This window comes from Emys orbicularis, chromosome 5, assembly GCF_028017835.1.
Source record: "Emys orbicularis isolate rEmyOrb1 chromosome 5, rEmyOrb1.hap1, whole genome shotgun sequence".
In the NCBI taxonomy this organism is placed as follows: Eukaryota; Metazoa; Chordata; order Testudines; family Emydidae; genus Emys; species Emys orbicularis.
Genome location: NC_088687.1, coordinates 135,657,319 through 135,676,273, shown reverse-complemented (window position 1 = coordinate 135,676,273; position 18,955 = coordinate 135,657,319). Strand labels below are relative to the sequence as shown.

At 41.3% G+C, this 18,955-nt stretch overlaps 1 protein-coding gene across 6 annotated transcripts in view; it reads left to right on the top strand.

Annotated features, from left to right (window-relative positions):
• CTNNA2 (catenin alpha 2) overlaps positions 1-18,955 on the top strand; it is a 658,570-nt gene that overhangs the window by 490,204 nt on the left and 149,411 nt on the right. For all 6 annotated transcript variants that reach the window (XM_065405686.1, XM_065405687.1, XM_065405685.1 and 3 more), the window contains one exon: positions 7,551-7,631. In XM_065405686.1, coding sequence (XP_065261758.1) covers positions 7,551-7,631 — 81 coding nt within the window. The remainder of the gene's footprint in view (positions 1-7,550; positions 7,632-18,955) is intronic.

The window sequence follows — 18,955 nt, the reverse complement described above, 5'->3', positions numbered from 1 at the left end:
GTCCATAGGTTATAGTCCAATGTCCATATTCAGGGTGGCTCCAGCCAATGACTGGGGATCTCAATCCTTGTGGCTTAAGGTTTCCCCCTCTTGAAACCCAAAGCAGATCTGAGATGCAGAAGGATCATGTCCCAAGGTTTTTATACATTTCCAGCAGCCTTTTGGCCTGAGAAAACAATAGGCTCAACTTTCCTTCTTCTAAACATCATGGCAATTAGCCCAGGATAATTTATCCATTAAACAGTTCAGATACAGGTTACCACAACCTTCAAAGAGACATATAGACAATAATACTATTTCACTCAAGTATCATCATAAATGTTAATATTCTTTTTTTTTAATCTTTGAATTAAAGCTATAGCAATAGACAAGACTTGTTTGCTTACATCACAAGACCTGAGTAAACATCTACCCTTCTACCTCTAACAATACAGACTTACATTGCAAAGCTCTATTCATTTACCTATCTTCCTAACCAGTCGCTACAGGTCAGCCATGGGTCAGGTCAGTCTGTGAGTTAATTCACTCTTTCTGGCCCCGTCACCTTCCACTGAGATATTATATTACACTCATAATGTCACAGCTCAGTTGGGTGATTATTCAGCATACAAGTTCTCAGCTCAAGGTCCCTTTTTTATCTCTATGCCTTTATAATGATGCCCATCATCACAATTATCTAAGCACCTCCAATATTAAAAAATATCAATTCACTCTTAGTTGTGTTGTGTGTGTCAGTTTCAGGATTTTTTTTTTAACTCTGATAACTCACATTTGTGTAGTATTTAATGTTATGCAAAACTGACAGCAGAGTTCCTCTGTAATAGCTAAGCCTCCTCCCTAAAGGCTGATAACATCACATCCACAATACACCATCGCTTTGGATTCACTGGCCTGCATCCCAGTAGCCCAACTCTTCTCCGTATGCTATTCTCCAGGGCTGCAAAAGAATGTTCTGTAAATGCCTTCAAGCTGGTCAAAGTGGGTCTTGATTACTAAGCAGGTATCAGGAATAGCAGGTATCATGTTTATGGAAATATTTTTAGAGAGAAAGATATAACTTTAGTTCAGTACCATGCAGCTCATGAGAAAATTGTCTTAAGAATAAAAACCACTACATGTTAGAACACCTCATTGCAATAGAGGATGGAATTCCTTCCACACTGATTCCTAATTCAGTGGGTGGAGTATTGGGGGTACTCTTGTTATTTGCTCTAAGTAAATTGAGTTACTGTATTAGTTTAAATATAACTCTATGGTAACTGTTGACTTTGACTTTGTTTAATTTATGGAGGCCAGTAAATGTTTTTCTGTTTCAGGGGTCAGGAAATATTTTTGACTGTTGAGATTTGAGAGGGGGCAATAACTGGAGGGTCGCACACTTGGTTGTTCATGGAGGCTGAGCACTCTGTGCTCTCCAACTTTTTAAGTGTAAATAGTTTTTTAGGCTTACAAACCATTTGAGAAGGTATCTGGGAGCTGGGGGGGGGGGGGGATTCTTAGCTTGGCTGCTCCCATAAATTGAGACTGTAGTGGAAGCTAAGGCTGTGAGATTAATGAAATCTCCATTTCCCAGCTAATAGACACCACAGAAACAATGTGAAGTATCAGAGGGGTAGCCGTGTTAGTCTGAATCTGTAAAAAGCAACAGAGGGTCCTGTGGCACCTTTAAGACTAACAGAAGTATTGGGAGCATAAGCTTTCGTGGGTAAGAACCTCACTTCTTTAGATGCAAGGCATCTGAAGAAGTGAGGTTCTTACCCACGAAAGCTTATGCTCCCAATACTTCTGTTAGTCTTAAAGGTGCCACAGGACCCTCTGTTGCTTTTCACAGAAACAATGGAATCATAGGACTGGAAGTGACCCCCCCTTCATTCATGGCAGGATTGTTTATTATCTGACCATCCCTGACAGGTTTGTCTAACCTGCTCTTAAAAATCTCTAGTGATGGAGATTCCACAACTTCCCTAGGCAATTTAACATAAGAATAAGAACATAAGAACATAAGAATGGCCATACTGGGTCAGACCAAAGGTCCATCCAGCCCAGTATCCTGTCTACCGACAGTAACCAATGCCAGGTGTCCCAGAGGGAGTGAACCTAACAGGTAATGATCAAGTGATCTCTCTCCTGCCATCCATCTCCATCCTCTGACAAACAGAGGCTAGGGACATCATTCCTTACCCATCCTGGCTAATAGCCATTAATGGACTTAACCTCCATGAATGTATCTAGTTCTCTTTTTAAACCCTATTATAGTCCTAGCCTTCACAACCTCCTCAGGCAAGGAGTTCCACAGGTTGACAGTGTGCTGTGTGAAGAATAACTTCTTTTTATTTGTTTTAAACCTGCTGCCCATCAATTTCATTTGGCGGCCCCTAGTTCTTTAATTTATTCCATTGCTTCTTGTCCTATCCACAGAGGTTAAGAAGAAAAATTGTTCTCCCTCTTCCTTGTAACAACCTTTTATGTACTTGAAAACCATTATCATGTCTCCTCTCAGTCTTCTCTAGACTAAACAAATCCATTTTTTTCAATCTTCTCTCCCATGTCATGTTTTCTAGACATTTAATCATTTTTATTGCTCTTGTCTAGACTTTCTCCAATTTGTCCACATCTTTTCTGAAATGTGGAGCCCAGAACTGGACACAATATTCCAGTTGAGGCCTAATCAGCGAGGAGTAGAGCAGAAGAATTACTTCTCATGTCTTCTTTACAAAACTCCTGCTAATACATTCCAGAATGATGTTTGCTTTTTTTGCAAAAGTGTTACACCGTTGACTCATATTTAGTTTGCAATCCACTCTGACCCGCAGATCCCTTTCCGCAGTACTCAACCCTAGGCAGTCATTTCCCATTTTGAATGTGTGCAACTGATTGTTCCTTCCTAAGTGGAGAACTTTGCATTTGCATTTGTCCTTTTTGAATTTCATCCTATTTACTTTAGACCATTTCTCCAGTTTGTCCAGGTCATTTTGAATTTTAATCCTATCCTCCAAAGCACTTGCAACCCCTCCCAGCTTGGTATCATCCAAAACTTTATAAGTGTATTCTCTATGCCATTATATCAATCATTGATGAAGATATTGAACAGAACTGACCCCCGCAGGACTCCACTTGATATGCCCTTCCAGTTTGACTGTGAACCACTGATAATTGCTCCCATCTTATAGTAGCTCCATGTAGGTTGTATTTCCCTAGTTTGTTTATGAGAAGGTCATGCGAGACAGTGTCAAAATATACCACATCTACCACTTCCCCCCTATTCACAAGGCTTGTTACCCTGTCAAAGAAAGCTATTAGGAATTTGTTCTTAACAAATCCATGCTGACTGTTACTTATCACCGTATTATTCTCTAGGTGTTTGCAAATCTATTGTTTAATTATTTGCTCCATTATTTTTCTGGGTACTGAAGTTAAACTGACTGATCTGTAATTTCCTGGGTTGTCCTTATTTCCCATTTTTATGGATAGGCATTATATTTGTCTTTTTCCCATCCTCTGGAATCTTTCCCATCTTCCATAATTTTTTGAAGACAATCGTTAATAGATACTTGTCAGTAGCCCATTGAAAAAAACCCATCCCAGTTGACTGAAAAGAAATCGGACAAGGAGAGGAATGGCTCCCGGGCTATTTGGATGGGACTAAAATTGATGGAGATGGTACTGTGAAAATGTCCTGACAGAGAAATAATATGTGAATAGTTAAGCTTGAGTTGTGATGATGGAATCACTGACCTGGCTGAAGCTGATACGTGTGCCCCGCATCTCCACCTTCCTCTGTATCTGGGTTACTCCATTCTACCTCCTCATGCCAGAGGCTCTTTTGGCCTCCCATTTCCTTCTCCCTTCCATGTCTGGGGCTGTGTGTGGCCCACATTCCCTCCTCCCACACCTGCCACAGGTTCTGCGCCTCTCTCTCCCACTTCCAAAGTACTTTTCATGCCCCCTGGATGACGGTGAGGAACAGAGAAATGCCCTGATATTGAGTGTAGGGCCTCACTTTGTCAGCCAGTTCCCTTCAAGGAACCCAGGCAGAAGATCTACCCCATAACAATTCCAATACAAGAGTTTTTAAAGACTACAATAAATAAACTTTTATAACATATATATTTTCAGCCAACAACAGATGGCATTTGACAGAGCTGCCGGATGCTATGTAACATCACGGTGCCATGCTATTTTTGCCAATAATACCATTTATTTAAGGTGTTTCTCTTGTTCTCCTGTTTGAAACTGTGTACTGAGGGAGGCATTGTAACCCTTTACAAATGTAAACAGCAATGACAGAGGAATTGTTCAGGGGGGAGGGATAGCTCAGTGGTTTGAGCATTGACCTACTAAACCCAGGGTTGTGAGTTCAATCTTTGAGGGGGCCACTTAGGGATCTGGGGCAAAATCAGTACTTAGTCTTGCTAGTGAAGGCAGGGGGATGGACTTGATGACCTTTCAGGGTCCCTTCCAGTTCTATGAGATAGGTATATCTCCACATATAAACTCTGAGGGAGTGACATTACTTCCAAAGCATATTGGGTCAATCAAAATAATGTGTTGAGATTAAGATGGTGTACACTTAGACTGAATGTCACCCAGAATTGCCCTGAGTGTGAGTAGTTGTGTAAGACATCAGAACAGTCTCCCAAGAAATTACGTTTGGGACATTCAGAACTGGATTGCAACGGCTAGATCCTCAGTTGCAATAGAGTTCTGTTTGCACAGGACCCGGTTATGAGGGGAAGGGAGGACAATATGGATGTATCCCATCTCTGTTCTCCCCCAGGATTTTTCATGTTGGTTCAGTCCATGGCATAATTTAGACCAGGCTCAGGATCGCTGCTATAAATTATTGTGCCTTGCAATGGCGCTTAGAATGGCTGGAGATAGCCATAGCACAGCATGCTCTATCCTTGTCCCCCATCAGCCCTGGCTTGGTCCCTGCACTGAGAGGGTTGAACTTTGGGAGAATTCCCAGCTACCTGGTCAGGGCAGCTTTATGATCCCTTTTAATGGGTGCTAAATGGAAGTGCTTGATTCTGCATCACTGAAATCAAGGGAGGACCCAAGGAAAATTTGCCCTGCACCAAATTAGTACAGAAATGCTAGTCAATTGTTGCATAGTGATGTAACTATTTAAAAAATTCATCCTGAAGTGGCTTTAAATTATGTTGATTAGAATAGTAATTATTATCATTTTGCTAATATGCAGAGTAACTTGCATTGTTTATTGGCAGCTCTTTTTACATAACAATGAGGTATTATCCCTATGATGGCAATACATGGATTAAAATATTTCATACAGTTTTACCTCTTGCGACAGCTCTGGGATCAGAACTTCACCTGGTAGCCAGCTTGAAGAGAGAGGAGAAAGAGAGACCTTAAATAACATTACATACATAAAAAGTTACAAAGAATCCTGTAAAAAGCAACAGAGAGTCCTGTGGCACCTTTAAGATTAACAGATGTATTGGAGCATAAGCTTTCGTGGGTGAATACCCACTTTGTCAGACGCATGCTTATGCTCCAATACGTCTGTTAGTCTATAAGTTGCCACAGGACTCTTTGTCACTTTTTACAGACCCAGACTAACACGGCTACCCCTCTGATACATTACATACATAGCAACAGAGGGTCCTGTGGCACCTTTAAGACTAACAGAAGTATTGGGAGCATAAGCTTTCGTGGGTGAGAACCTCTCACCCACGAAAGCTTATGCTCCCAATACCTCTGTTGCTTTTTACAGATTCAGACTAACACGGCTACCCCTCTGATACATTACATACATAGTCTCTCAACAGAGAAATGAAAATGGCATTGAATACTAATGTCACTAAGCCGCTTTACTGCAAACAGTTAAAATATATGTAACAGAGTTACTGGATTTTTTTTTATGAGAGTACAGCTTTATATTCTAAGTTTAAACTAGCACCTTGATTGTATTGATATATTATATAGACCAGCACACTTGACAATCCCTCTTTCCGTTGCCACAATTCAAATATGTTTTGATTACATATCATATCAGTCCAAATCTCTTTCCTTTGTTTGTAATGTTAAATTTCACCTTGACAAACTGTAGGCTAACCATTTAAAAACATGGTGCCCACTAACTTGACTGACACACTAGTGCCTTGGGGTAGGGGGGATGACACACCTGTACTACCAACTCACCAGTGGGCTACACAAATATATTCTGTTGTAAAATATTGAAGGGGTTTATAGTCCCTATTCTCTTGTGTGGGTGTGTACAATTCACTTCAATCAGTTTATCATTGATTTTTTTTTCTGAACCTAAGGAGTAAAATTGTATTTTGTTTGAAATCCTATTGTCGTTTGCTACTGTAATGTTTGAATTTCTAGATTGAGAAAAGAGGAGCTGCAGAGGATTTACAGATTCCTGACTGATTATAAATGCATTGGCCTTTTATCAGAATTAACATTACAGTAATACAAGTCAAACATTGACTCAGCTAAATGGTTAAAGCAGAGGATGAGAAGATGACCATTTAGAGTTGATAGCATAGTCATATGTCTTAGAGAAATCATTATTGAAAGGGTAGGTTTAAAAAACCTTTTGAAAGTGGATTTTCAGTAGATCCCAGAAACATATGCCGTTAGGCTTTGTTGGAAGTACAAAATCCTGGTTAATTGTATGCGGGGGATCATTGTAAATATGATATTTGAAAACAGATGTGGGAAAAGAAAATGGGAGAAAGGATTGAAGAGTTCTTTGTTATTCTTGATAAACAAAACCCTATCAAATAGATTTCAATGTGATAAGAAATTTAGCAAATCTTTAGAGAAGCAGCCTTCTCCTAAAAGAAAGATAATACAGCTGACAGTCACTTAAAACTTTTTTTGTACCTTGGAACTTTAAAAAGATTTTTTTTTTTACCCTAAGTTGCAGAAAACTTCCCCTTTCTCCCCCTCCCCTTTTTAATCTTCATTGAGGATCTTTGCTTTGAGACTTCCTGCACAAGAGAGCGTTTTAAGTGGAAGTCTCCTTTATACTATATCTGATGTCTGCCAGTACAATTCTTGTGACAATCATTTGGAACATTTTCCTTCTGTCCTCAAGCTGTTTTGCTGCTTATTATCATGTTTAACATACCCACCGCCCGGCAGGACAGAGATTAGAAACTCTAAATATTTGTTATATAGTGAGAGGTCTTGCCATTTTTGGCAGCAAGTGCTATAGTATGCGAACATAATGTATCAGTGCAAAAGTTCTGAACTGTCTAGTAAGTCACATTAATCTCCTTTTTTTATCCTTTTATGAACTGTTCAAAAATCTGCTATACTCAGCAGTGTCCCCTTAATAGTGTGGTTGATAACGTATATTGAAAAGAAACCTTGATTTGTGCTATGATGGGTGCAAACAATACAGAAATAGATTTACTGTATGTATACATAGATATTTAGGTGTTTTTTGAAAGTACTGAATGCTTCTTTTGATACATTTTCAGAATTTTAAAACCTGTATATTTAGACTGTATTTTTTTTGCATCTTTGAACTGTTTTTTTCCTAACCGTAAAAACATATATATTTTTAATAGACTGGGAGAAAAGAAAAAGGGGACCCACTGAACATTGCCATTGACAAGATGACCAAAAAAACAAGGGATCTACGAAGACAGGTATTTTGTGCTCTTCATTATGCATGTTCATTTTCAAGAAAGTTATTGTTCTGCATGTTCAGACACTCTTTGACACTAGTAGAATTAGAAAAATGCATGATCTCTTTATGATTTATTATTACATTATAATTAATGGTGGATGCAGGTTTAATACCCGCTGAGTAACAATGGAGAAACTGAATTACATGCTAAATGAATCACCCAGTGCTCTTTATGTCGAGGAGGAGGGAAAACACTCTAAGCTTTAATTGCCTCTGGAACCACTAAAGCCAGTTGTGCAGCCAGAAGCTGGGAATGAGTGACTTGGGATGGATGACTTGATCTGTTCATTCCCTCTGGGGCACCTGGCACTGGCCACTGTCGGAAGACAGGATACTGGGCTAGATGGACCTTTGGTCTGACCCACTAGGGCCGTTCTTATGTTCTTATGCAGCCACCGACGTATGTGCTTATCTTTGCTCACATGAGTAGTCCCATTGAAATACATGGAATTATTAATGTGAATAACGTTAAGCACATGTGTGTTTGTAGGACTGGAGCCAAAGCCTCTAACATTTTAAAAGAAAACCCACCTAAAATGCTTGTTAAATGGAGAAAGCATATGGATAGGGAGAAGATGGAAAAACAGTAGTGAAAAGGTGCTTATTGCTTTTTCCATACTATTTTTTCCTTATTCTACTAGGCAATGTATTTTGTAACAGAATAATATGATGCAAAACACTGAAACTGGGGGTGGGAAATTGAGGAGGGAGTTGAATTTTTTCCCCCTAAATTAAATTTCCTTGGTGTTTTACCAATTTCACATTAAGGATAGAAGGATCTTCCTCTTCTTTTGTGTGATGAAATCCCAGCTCTGAGTTGGTCCATGGTGGAGACATTATCAGAAAGGATCAGCTAGCCAATCAGACCATTGCTGTATACAAACAGGCCAAACTATGCAAATAACCAGGATGAAATAAGCACCCAAGTCTGTATTTAGGTACCTGTATAAGTAGCCTCGATTGCAGAGGTCCTAGGCATCCACAGTTTTTATGTATGTTAGTTCTCATCACCTTGAAAATTAGGCCATTCATTTAGCTACTTCCCTTTTGACACCCAGGTATGAAAATATTGGCCCCAATGCACATTGCAATACTGTAATAATAAAAAATGTTGCAGTTTTACAATGTGTTATAGTTGGAACGCCCCCCCCCCCAGTATGAATCATCAGCCATGCTGTAGGAAAGCGAACATTATCTCTGTTGCTAAAGTTAATGAGAGCAGAAAAATAGCACATCTCTGCAGGTCCAGCCTCCTGATGTTTGAGACCTCAAGCTGCAAGAGTGTGGTTTGCATCATATGTTGTCTCCCACTCTGTTCCCACTGCTAGAGTGACGTACAAGGTCAACACACGAGTTGCTATTCTGTGTGGGGCCCCCAGCAGTCACTTGCATTACTCATGTCTGAATCAGGTTCCAGTCTCAGATGGGACTATGTAAAAATGGCACCTCCTTACTCAACACAACTGTTCCTTGTGTGCATTCGGCATCATCTCTACTAACTTCAACCACAAAAGTAAGTTGGAGCTAATCATGTGAGCAAAGTTAAGTGTATGTCAGTCTTTGCAGAATTGGAACCAAAACCTCTAACATTCTATCTGGGTTTTATTCCTGCTAGCCCTGAAGAGTCTATTATTTATTAGAGTTACTGTAGCGGCCCAAGGCCTTTCTCATTATAATCAAATCACAAATGTAGTAGGTGCTATGGAAATGAACAGGAAGACAAAGTCACAGCACTGAAGAGTGTGTAATCAGAGTGGAAATTGACCACAGCTAAGAGACATAAACTGCATTCTATTTCTCCTTCTGCATCATCAAGAGAATGAGTGCTAATCTCCACTCAGTTGCAGCTACGCAACTCCACTTAAGCAATGATATTACACCGGTGTCACTGAGGACATATCTGAAGACAGGGTGTTTGCACATGTGGGGTTGCCCAGTGGAGTTGGCAGGATTTGTCCAATAGATTCTTTATAATAGGCAATGAGGTTCAAGAAGAAATGAACCAAGTTTGAGACTTCAGGGCTGGCAGTTTGCAATCTTTTTACTTGTGAATTAATCACATTATAAGCAGACATTTTTCAGGGACAGCAAACATGGAGCCTCATCATGCCATCCAGGGACATGGTTTAGCATTCATGTCATGACATCAGTACCTGGTGCTGGCCAGGGAAGCTAATGATCCAACCAGCGGACCAAATTTCGTGATGAATCCTGATCCTCTGCCACCCGAGGCACATTGCACATTCTCTAAGCAGAATAATACCCTTTTTAGTAAGTCACTTTTTAGAGTGGGAGCCTCTTTAAGTTATTGTCAATCAGACTCCCCCAGCTCACTGTTATTTACCTAGAACTGAGTGATCTACAAAATGAATTTGTGGGCAAGGGAGGGATTGTCTTCCTTCTGTCAAAAAGCGCTCTCTTCCCAGGCTTCAGCAGTCAGACTGATTTTTTTTTTCCCCCAGGCCACTCTACTCCAGATCTCATTGAGGGTTTTATTTGGTTAGACAAAGGAATGCATGGGCATGCTGACATGGTTGTGGTTGGGGAATCTGGTGTTCAAAATCCATTTCACAATTTCTAGTAGTATCAGTTTTCCTCTTTTGGAGGAATAACGCCCTTTATAATCATCACTTTGAATCCTCTGGGTATTTGAAAAATATTATGTAGATCTAATTTTTATATCTGCATGTCAACTGTGAATGAGAATAATATCAAACTGAGTCAGACTGAATAAGTGCTTAGAAGCAAGTGTCCCACAGCAGCCTACTGCTTCCTGCTGCCACTTACTTTGTTTTCAGTTGTTTGGGAAAAGCAGAGACTTCTGTGTCTGATAACAAGTTGTGCCAATTGGCAGGATTTTTTGCTTTTTTGTACACCCAAGTTTGTCTAAAGGAAACAAACCAACCCCCCCAAATTGGAAACATCCTTCATAGTATGCTACAGCTGACAAGAAAGATCACAGCAGTGAGAAGCCTGCTATTACCAGTTATTTTGTTTGTATGTTCTCTCTATTGAGAAAAAAATACTAACTCTATCGTTTAAATATTACAACTAATCAGAAACAGCATGTACACACAATCTTTGAGACACTGTAACCTGGCAGTAACGTTGGAACAAAGATAAGCAGGGAAGAATTTGGCTTACATGCAGGCTGAATGCAGTGATGGCCAACATGGCTATAGATCATTTGGAATAGAGTTAGCAGTGTACCAGCTGTTCCGCTGTCACCACCACTGGTGTTCCACCTGTTAATTCTGCTGCCTCCTGCCATTGCTGCCACAGTCTCTGTGCCCCAGACTCTCCTCCAGTTTAGCAGCTGATCTTGTTCAGCCACTATTCACCAGTGTTTCTTTGAGTTACAGTAATTAAAATGTTTTGATCACTATACAATGGCAACCAAATCAGAGCTTTCTGTTGTGGAGAATTTAGAAGTTTGGGGGGGTTGTTCTGAATAGTCATGAAAACAGATTTCAGAATCTCAGTCTTTTGTGAAACAGAGTTTACTCTCTGCGGAGCTTTAATTCACAGGATGTTGTACTAAAAGAATAGGAATCAGGATTGTAAAGTTAAAAACCCCAAAATCACTAGGATAACATTTTCATTTCAGTAAATTCATTTGGTGGTCCAAATCTTTAGAATGGTAGAAAACCATGAAACACATTATATATGTATATATGTAAGTTTATATAATTCATAAATAAAATCCTCTGTATCATTGGCACACTTATTAATTGGTTTCTTGTATCAACCTACTAAAAGGATCTTTGAGAAAACCTCGATTTAACTCCATCTTTAGCACTTGGCCCTTATCCTTGACCCTTCTTGTTACATCTCTTGTCTTAGCATATCATTTTATGCTCTTTATGTGGGGCAGCACCATTGAGAGGAAGTTGCATTACCGTTGCTTATGAACTCTGGGAACAAATAATATTTTACAGCACTTTGAAAGCCATTCAAAATTCATGTATACGCTAGCGTCTCCAGGAGTAAAAACATGAGCATTAGGCCAAGCTGTTAGACAAAGGTAGGGTGACCGGATGTCCCGATTTTATAGAAACAGTCCCAATATTTGAGGCTTTTTCTTATATAGGCACCTATTACCCCTCACCCCCTTGCTATCTGGGCACCCTAGACAAAGGGGAAACCTAACCCCGGAAAATGTATTCTGTTGCAGTAGGCTTTATGGTATCTAAATCCATATAATGCAAATTATACCATGGACAGATGCTTACATAATATTCTTAGTCTATGGATTCAAATCTATCTATCTCCAACCCCCTGCCCAAAGCAGGACCAACCCCCAACTAAATCATCCCAGCCAGGGCTTTGTCAAGCCTGGCCTTAAAAACCTCTAAGGAAGCAGATTCCACCACCTCCCTAGGTAACCCAGTCCAGTGCTTCATCACCCTCCTAGTGAAAAAGTTTTTCCTAATATCCAACCTAAACCTGCCCCACTGCAACTTGAGACCATTGCTCCTTATTCTGTCATCTGCTACCACTGAGAACAGTCTAGATCCGTACTCTTTGGAAACCCCTTTCAGGTAGTTCTTCTCTTTGGCATACTAAACAATCCCAGTTCCCTCAGCCTCTCCTCATAAGTCATGTGCTCCAGCACCCTAATCATTTTTGTTGCACTCCGCTGGACTCTTTCCAATTTTTCCACATCCTTCTTGTAGTGTGGGGCCCAAAACTGGACACAGTACTCCAGATGAGGTCTCACCAATGTCGAATAGAGGGGAACGATCACGTCCCTTGATATGCTGGCAATGCCCCTACTTATACAGCCCAAAATGCCATTAGCTTTCTTGGCAACAAGGGCACACTGTTGACTCATATCCAGCTTCTCATCCACTGTAACCCCTAGGTCCTTTTCTGCAGAACTGCTGCCTAGCCATTCAGTCCCTAGTCTGTAGCAGTGCATGGGATTCTTCCGTGCTAAGTGCAGGACTCTGCACTTGTCCTTGTTGAACCTCATCAGATTTCTTTTGGCCCAATCCTCTAATTTGTCTAGGTCCCTCTGTATCCGATCCCTACCCTCTAGTGTATCTACCACGCCTCCTAGTTTAGTGTCATTGGCAAACTTGCTGAGAGTGCAGTCCACGCCATCCTCCAGATCATTAATGAAGATATTAAACAAAACCGGCCCCAGAACCGACCCTTGGGGCACTCCGCTTGATACCAGCTGCCAACTAGACATGGAGCCATTGATCACTACTCGTTGAGCCCGACAATCTAGCCAGCTTTATATCCACCTTATAGTCCATTCATCCAGCCCATACTTCTTTAACTTGCCGGCAAGAATACCGTGGGAGACCGTATCAAAAGCTTTGCTAAAGTCTAGGAATAACATATCCACTGCTTTCCCCTCATCCACAGAGCCAGTTATCTCCTCACAGAAGGCAATTAGGTTAGTCAGGCATGACTTGCCTTTGGTGAATCCGTGCTGACTGTTCCTGATCACTTTCCTCTCCTCTAAGTGCTTCAGAATTGATTCCTTGAGGACCTGCTCCATGATTTTTCCAGGGACTGAGGTGAGGCTGACTGGCCTGTCGTTCCCCGGATCCTCCTCCTTCCCTTTTTAAAGATGGGCACTACATTAGCCTTTTTCCAGTCATCCGGGACTTCCCCCGATCGCCATGAGTTTTCAAAGATAATGGCCAAAGGCTCTGCAATCACATCCGCCAACTCCTTTAGCACCCTCGGATGCAGCACAGCCGGCCCCATGGATTTGTGCTCATCCAGCTTTTCTAAATAGTCCCAAACCACTTCTTTCTCCACAGAGGGCTGGTCACCTTCTCCCCATACTGTGCTGCCTAGTGCAGCAGTCTGGGAGCTGACCTTGTTCGTGAAGACAGAGGCAAAAAAAGCATTGAGTACATTAGCTTCTTCCACATCCTCTGTCACTAAGTTGCCTCCCTCATTCAGTAAGGGGCCCACACTTTCCTTGACTTTCTTCTTGTTGCTAACATACCTGAAGAAGCCCTTCTTGTTTCTCTTAACATCTCTTGCTAGCTGCAACTCCAAGTGTGATTTGGCCTTCCTGGTTTCACTCCTGCATGCCTGAACAATATTTTTTATACTCCTCCCTGGTCATTTGTCCAATCTTCCACTTCTTGTAAGCTTCTTTTTTGTGTTTAAGATCAGCAAGGCTTTCACTGTTAAGCCAAGCTGGCACCTGCCATATTTACTATTCTTTCTACACATCGGTATGGTTTGTTCCTGCAACTTTAATAATGATTCTTTAAAATACAGCCAGCTCCCCTGGACTCCTTTCCCCTTCATGTTATTCTCCCAGGAGATCCTGCCCATCAGTTCTCTGAGGGAGTCAAAGTCCGCTTTTCTGAAGTCCAGGGTCCGTATTCTGCTGCTCTCCTTTCTTCCTTGTGTCAGGATCCTGAACTCGACCATCTCATGGTCACTGCCTCAGGTTCCCATCCACTTTTGCTTCCCCTACTAATTCTTCCCTGTTTGTGAGCAGCAGGTCAAGAACAGCTCTGCCCCTAGTTGGTTCCTCCAGCACTTGCACCAGGAAATTGTCCCCTACACTTTCAAAAAACTTCCTGGATTGTCTGTGCACCGCTGTATTGCTCTCCCAGCAGATATCAGGGTAATTAAAGTCTCCCATGAGTACCAGGGCCTGCGATCTAGCAACATCTGTTAGTTGCCGGAAGAAAGCCTCCTCCACCTCATCCCCCTGGTCTGGTGGTTTATAGCAGACTCCCACCACGACATCACCCTTGTTGCTCACGCTTCTAAATTTAATCCAGAGACTCTCAGGTTTTTCTGCAGTTTCATACTGCATGACCTCTGAGCAGTCATACTGCTCTCTTACATACAATGCAACTCCCCCATCTTTTCTGCCCTGTCTGTCCTTCCTGAACAGTATATATCCATCCATGACAGTACTCCAGTCATGTGAGTTATCCCACCAAGTCTCTGTTATTCCAATCACGTCATGGCTTCCTTCATGATAGTAGCTGAGAGCTTCACAGATATCACAATACGCAATTCAGGGGCCTCGTGAGGATTCATTAGATAGTTTATAAAATAATTCTGAAGATTGCAAAGCTGTATATATTTGCTAAGTAATAATAGAATATCCAGAAGAGCTTGCAGCTTTAAATTAAGTCTTAGATGAGCATTTGCTAGCAACTTATTTTGCAGAGGCAAAGTTGATGCAAAGTCATGTTACAGTCAGCTTGTAGATGAATAGATTAGCCATTTGACCCTTTCTTTCTAAGGTTGCATTGTATTACCAGAGATGAAGTTTCAGTTGTCCCCCAGAGAATTTGCAGTGTGTTTGGTGACATTGCTTAATCCTGCTACACCAGAATGCTTCCTGACAAAATGTTAGCATTTCTGAAAGTGACCCCACCCTGAGTCAACTTGTATATGACTTTGAACCTAAGGCCACTTGCAGCATCAGCCTTTCCTCATTAGAATCTCATCAGCTTCCTTCTTGAGGCTTAATACATCATTGCTTCAACTGCAGTTCCTCTACTGCTCTTGGTTGTGGAAATCTGGAAGCTATTTCTGTAAAATAACTTGGTAGCGCAAAGGGATACTGGCTTTTGCCAGCAGTGTATGTTTATGTTATGCATAATGTTTAGTACATATGTACTGTTATTGTTTTTGTGTATACATGGACTTTTATTAAATCATTTGATCTAAAGCCTGGTACAAGGGTATATTGGTCTTGGATAGAAATCTGGGTACGTTGCTGAATGACACAGTACAGGGAATGAGCGCACAATACAACGAAGTGCTGTGCTCTTTCACCTTCCATACAAGTCACTGCCAGCACTGAAGATACAGTGAACTAGAGGCACTTTGTAGGCTTGGGCTCAGAAAGGTGTAGGTTTGTGGCAAGGTGTACATTTCTGGAACCACTTTTTGTCTTCTACTATTTAATAGAACCATTAGTATATTTAGTCTTTGAACAGTTGCTTTAAATAAATATCTAAATATCTGATGTCAAAATTAGAGGCAAGAGCTGGTTCCTAAACTTCTTGAGCTTAAAAGGCTTATTTGAATTCCCATGTCTTTTTGTTGCCTATCTCAAAATGTATTTCTTCTAGATGTTTATCACTGTGACATTGAGTTTTTATGACACTCGAGAGTGCTTCAGAGGAAATGGAGAGTGTTTTAATACTGCTGATTTACTCTTTCAGGTCTTCAGTAATTTCCTTACTGCCTAATTATAAGGCTCAGTTTAATTTACTCTACACATAATGTTTACTGATGCACATATGGTGCCGTATTTCAGAAAACTATACCCATAACAGGTAGTTGTGTGTAACACTTCTATCAAATGAAGAAAAAATTGATCTGGAACTTAAATACTCATACCAGATTATTTTTGCCTGGGAAAGAGTGAAGGAGCCACAGTTAATCTAGACTTTTCAGTAGGATCATGACTGTTCTATAAACTCACAGCAGTCATTGGCTTGAAACAGTAAATTTGTATTGTGTGATGCTGTGAACATATAGGCAGGTGTTTTCAGAGTGTTATGCAAAGAATGATAGTTTTTGATATTATTCCCCATACACTGAGTTCCATTAAAAGCTCACTGTTCACCAACCCAGCTACCTGTACTAAGTCCAGTAACCTCCTATATTTAGACTAGAAGGAAGCATGTTTCCGCAGTTTCACGGAGTAGCAAATGTTGAATGTTTAATGGCATCCTTTTTAATGTGAGAAAAAAATCAACATGCGGGGGAAAGTCAATGGATAATGTTACAGTTACATCACATAGACCAAGACAAGCAGACACAAGAGATACAGACACAATTGCTAGTACCTCGGGTATATCGCAGCAAATTACTGCATCTGGTACACACAATAATATGCGAGACATCTTGGGAAGGACGAGACCCAGTCTAGGCTCCTTGCCTGATACTTTTGGCCAGGGTTTTTTAAGAAATCGAGAATTTCTGTGCTTTGTGTCCCGAATGCCCATTAACAATCCCTAAGAGAATCCTGTGGGTTCCACTAATACTGCTCCCCTTGGTGAAGACTGCCTTTGAAAGAATTGGAATTGACCTTACAGGACCCAAAGAGAGGAGTGCTTCTGGACATCAGCATATACTTGTCATCATGGACTATGCCACCAGATACCTGGAAGCCATATTGCTGTGGACTACAGCTGCTAAGACGACCCCACTTTGCCATTAAAACATATTCCTAGGACAAGATGGCTTTTTTCTGCACTGCTAGGCCTATTTTAATTTAAGACCATGCCATTTGGAACACAGGGCGGTGGCCACTTTTCAATGTTGGATGGACCAATTACTCCAACAGCATAGTCAATATGCAGTGGCATACTTGGATGACGTAGTTATCCATATTAAGGATTGGGACTCCCATCCCTGAGAGAAGCTGGGTTAACAGCAAACCCTGCTAAATGTGCAATAGGAAAGGAAGAAGCTCATTACTTGGGACCCAGAGCTGGTGGAGGACAAGTCCACCCATTGGTGGATAAAGTTCATGCCTCACAGGCATACGAGACACCATGACCAAAAGGCTAGTGCATGCCTTCCTAGGCTAACCTGGGTATTACCATTGATTTATACCCTGTTTTGCCAGCCCCATTAACTAACCTAACTAGGGATACCTCCCCAAGTCAGGCGCTGTGGACACCCACCTGCAGAAGTACCTTTCAAAAACTCTGTGGACACCCAGTGCTGTATAGCCCAAACTTTGAAAAGGAGACCATACTACAAACAGATGCATTGGTGGTAGGACTAGGGACAATCCTTTCTCAAGAGGTAAATGGAGAAGAACATCTGATAGTATATATCAGCTGGAAATGTCCCCTGCAAGAACCTATACTCAGTGATAGAAAGAGTGCTTGGCTACCAAATGGGCAATAGAGAGCCATGGTACTATCTCCTAGGGAATGAGTTCACACTCGTTAAGGCTTATGCTCCCTTGTGTTGGCTAAATGTGGTAAAATCAGAGGATCATGAGATGGTACCTGTCATTACAACCATATGCCTTTTGGATAGAGTACCAAGCAGGAAGTTTACATTGCAACACCATTTTTCAGTTCAGGGACTTGGCCTATGCCAGCCAAGGCTGGGCTTTGGCCTTGCAGGGGAGGATATTAACAGGGTCAACAACCCCCAGACTGCACATAGACTGGGGTGGAGTGGGAGCAGAGTCCATCCTGTTTACAAACAAGCAGCTTGACCATAAGCCATGCAGCTGCCACAGCTGCCAATCATTGAAGCAGACACCCACAGCAGCAACCAATAGAGGAAACAAAGTCTGCTTTAAAGGGGAGAGTACAGAGAAGGAAAGGAAAGCAGAAACGCCTGGGACAACAAAGGGGTGACAGCCTCACATCAGGCTGCCTTTGAGAAAACAGCTAGAAGATGGAAGGAAACTGCAAGTGCAAAAAGTGAAGGGCTGATAGACATAATTGGAGGTGAGGGTCTAGACATTGACCTGACAGAGCAAACTAAGGAGGGTCAGTCAGAAGAAACTGAAACCCCTCAAGAAAACACACTACGAGACGGTGACATTGGAGCATACCTTAACAGAGAGTATTTCATGGACCATGGTCTTACCATTTGTGATTGATGTTCCTTTCCCTTTCATGAGCAAGTAACTTCCTCATGGCAATTTGCAGAAGTTGCTGACAGAAAAAGTGATGTTAGAAAAGTACTTCTTGTATGTTTAGCTTATGTTGATGTACTTTAACAGTGGGAAACAAGAAGGAGGGTTAGCACCTGGTGACCAGTCAGCTGTCCGCAAACCACCCAGCAAGTGATCTGTGGACCTCTGGTGGTCAATGACCCAAAATTTTAGGAATCACCGATCTACAGCACTCCTTTACATTTGCATATACTTACTATGGGAAATACCACAATGATACAAATACTAAGGGTATGTAACCACAGACTGTTTAGCCACGGAAGACAATTAGCCAGTTTTAATATTGGCCCCTAATTTTCATATCCTTTATGACTATTACAGTTAAAATATATATATAGCCCTGCAGTGCAGTATACTTGATCAATATATGTTGCATCATTTTGCCATTAGAATTACAGCATTTCATGACTTGTAGCTGTCAGTGAAATGGAATGATTACCCCATGAACTTCTTATGCTTCCTCCATTACCTTTCTCTTTGACTCACCTTTCTCCTGCTCCAGTGACAGCTGCTCTATCTGTGTCACTCAGGCTTGCATTTGCACTGTCATTTTTGACACTTTATTGTCCTTGCCCCTGCATGCCCCCCCCCAAGCCTTTCATAAAAATCCTGTCACTTCTTCC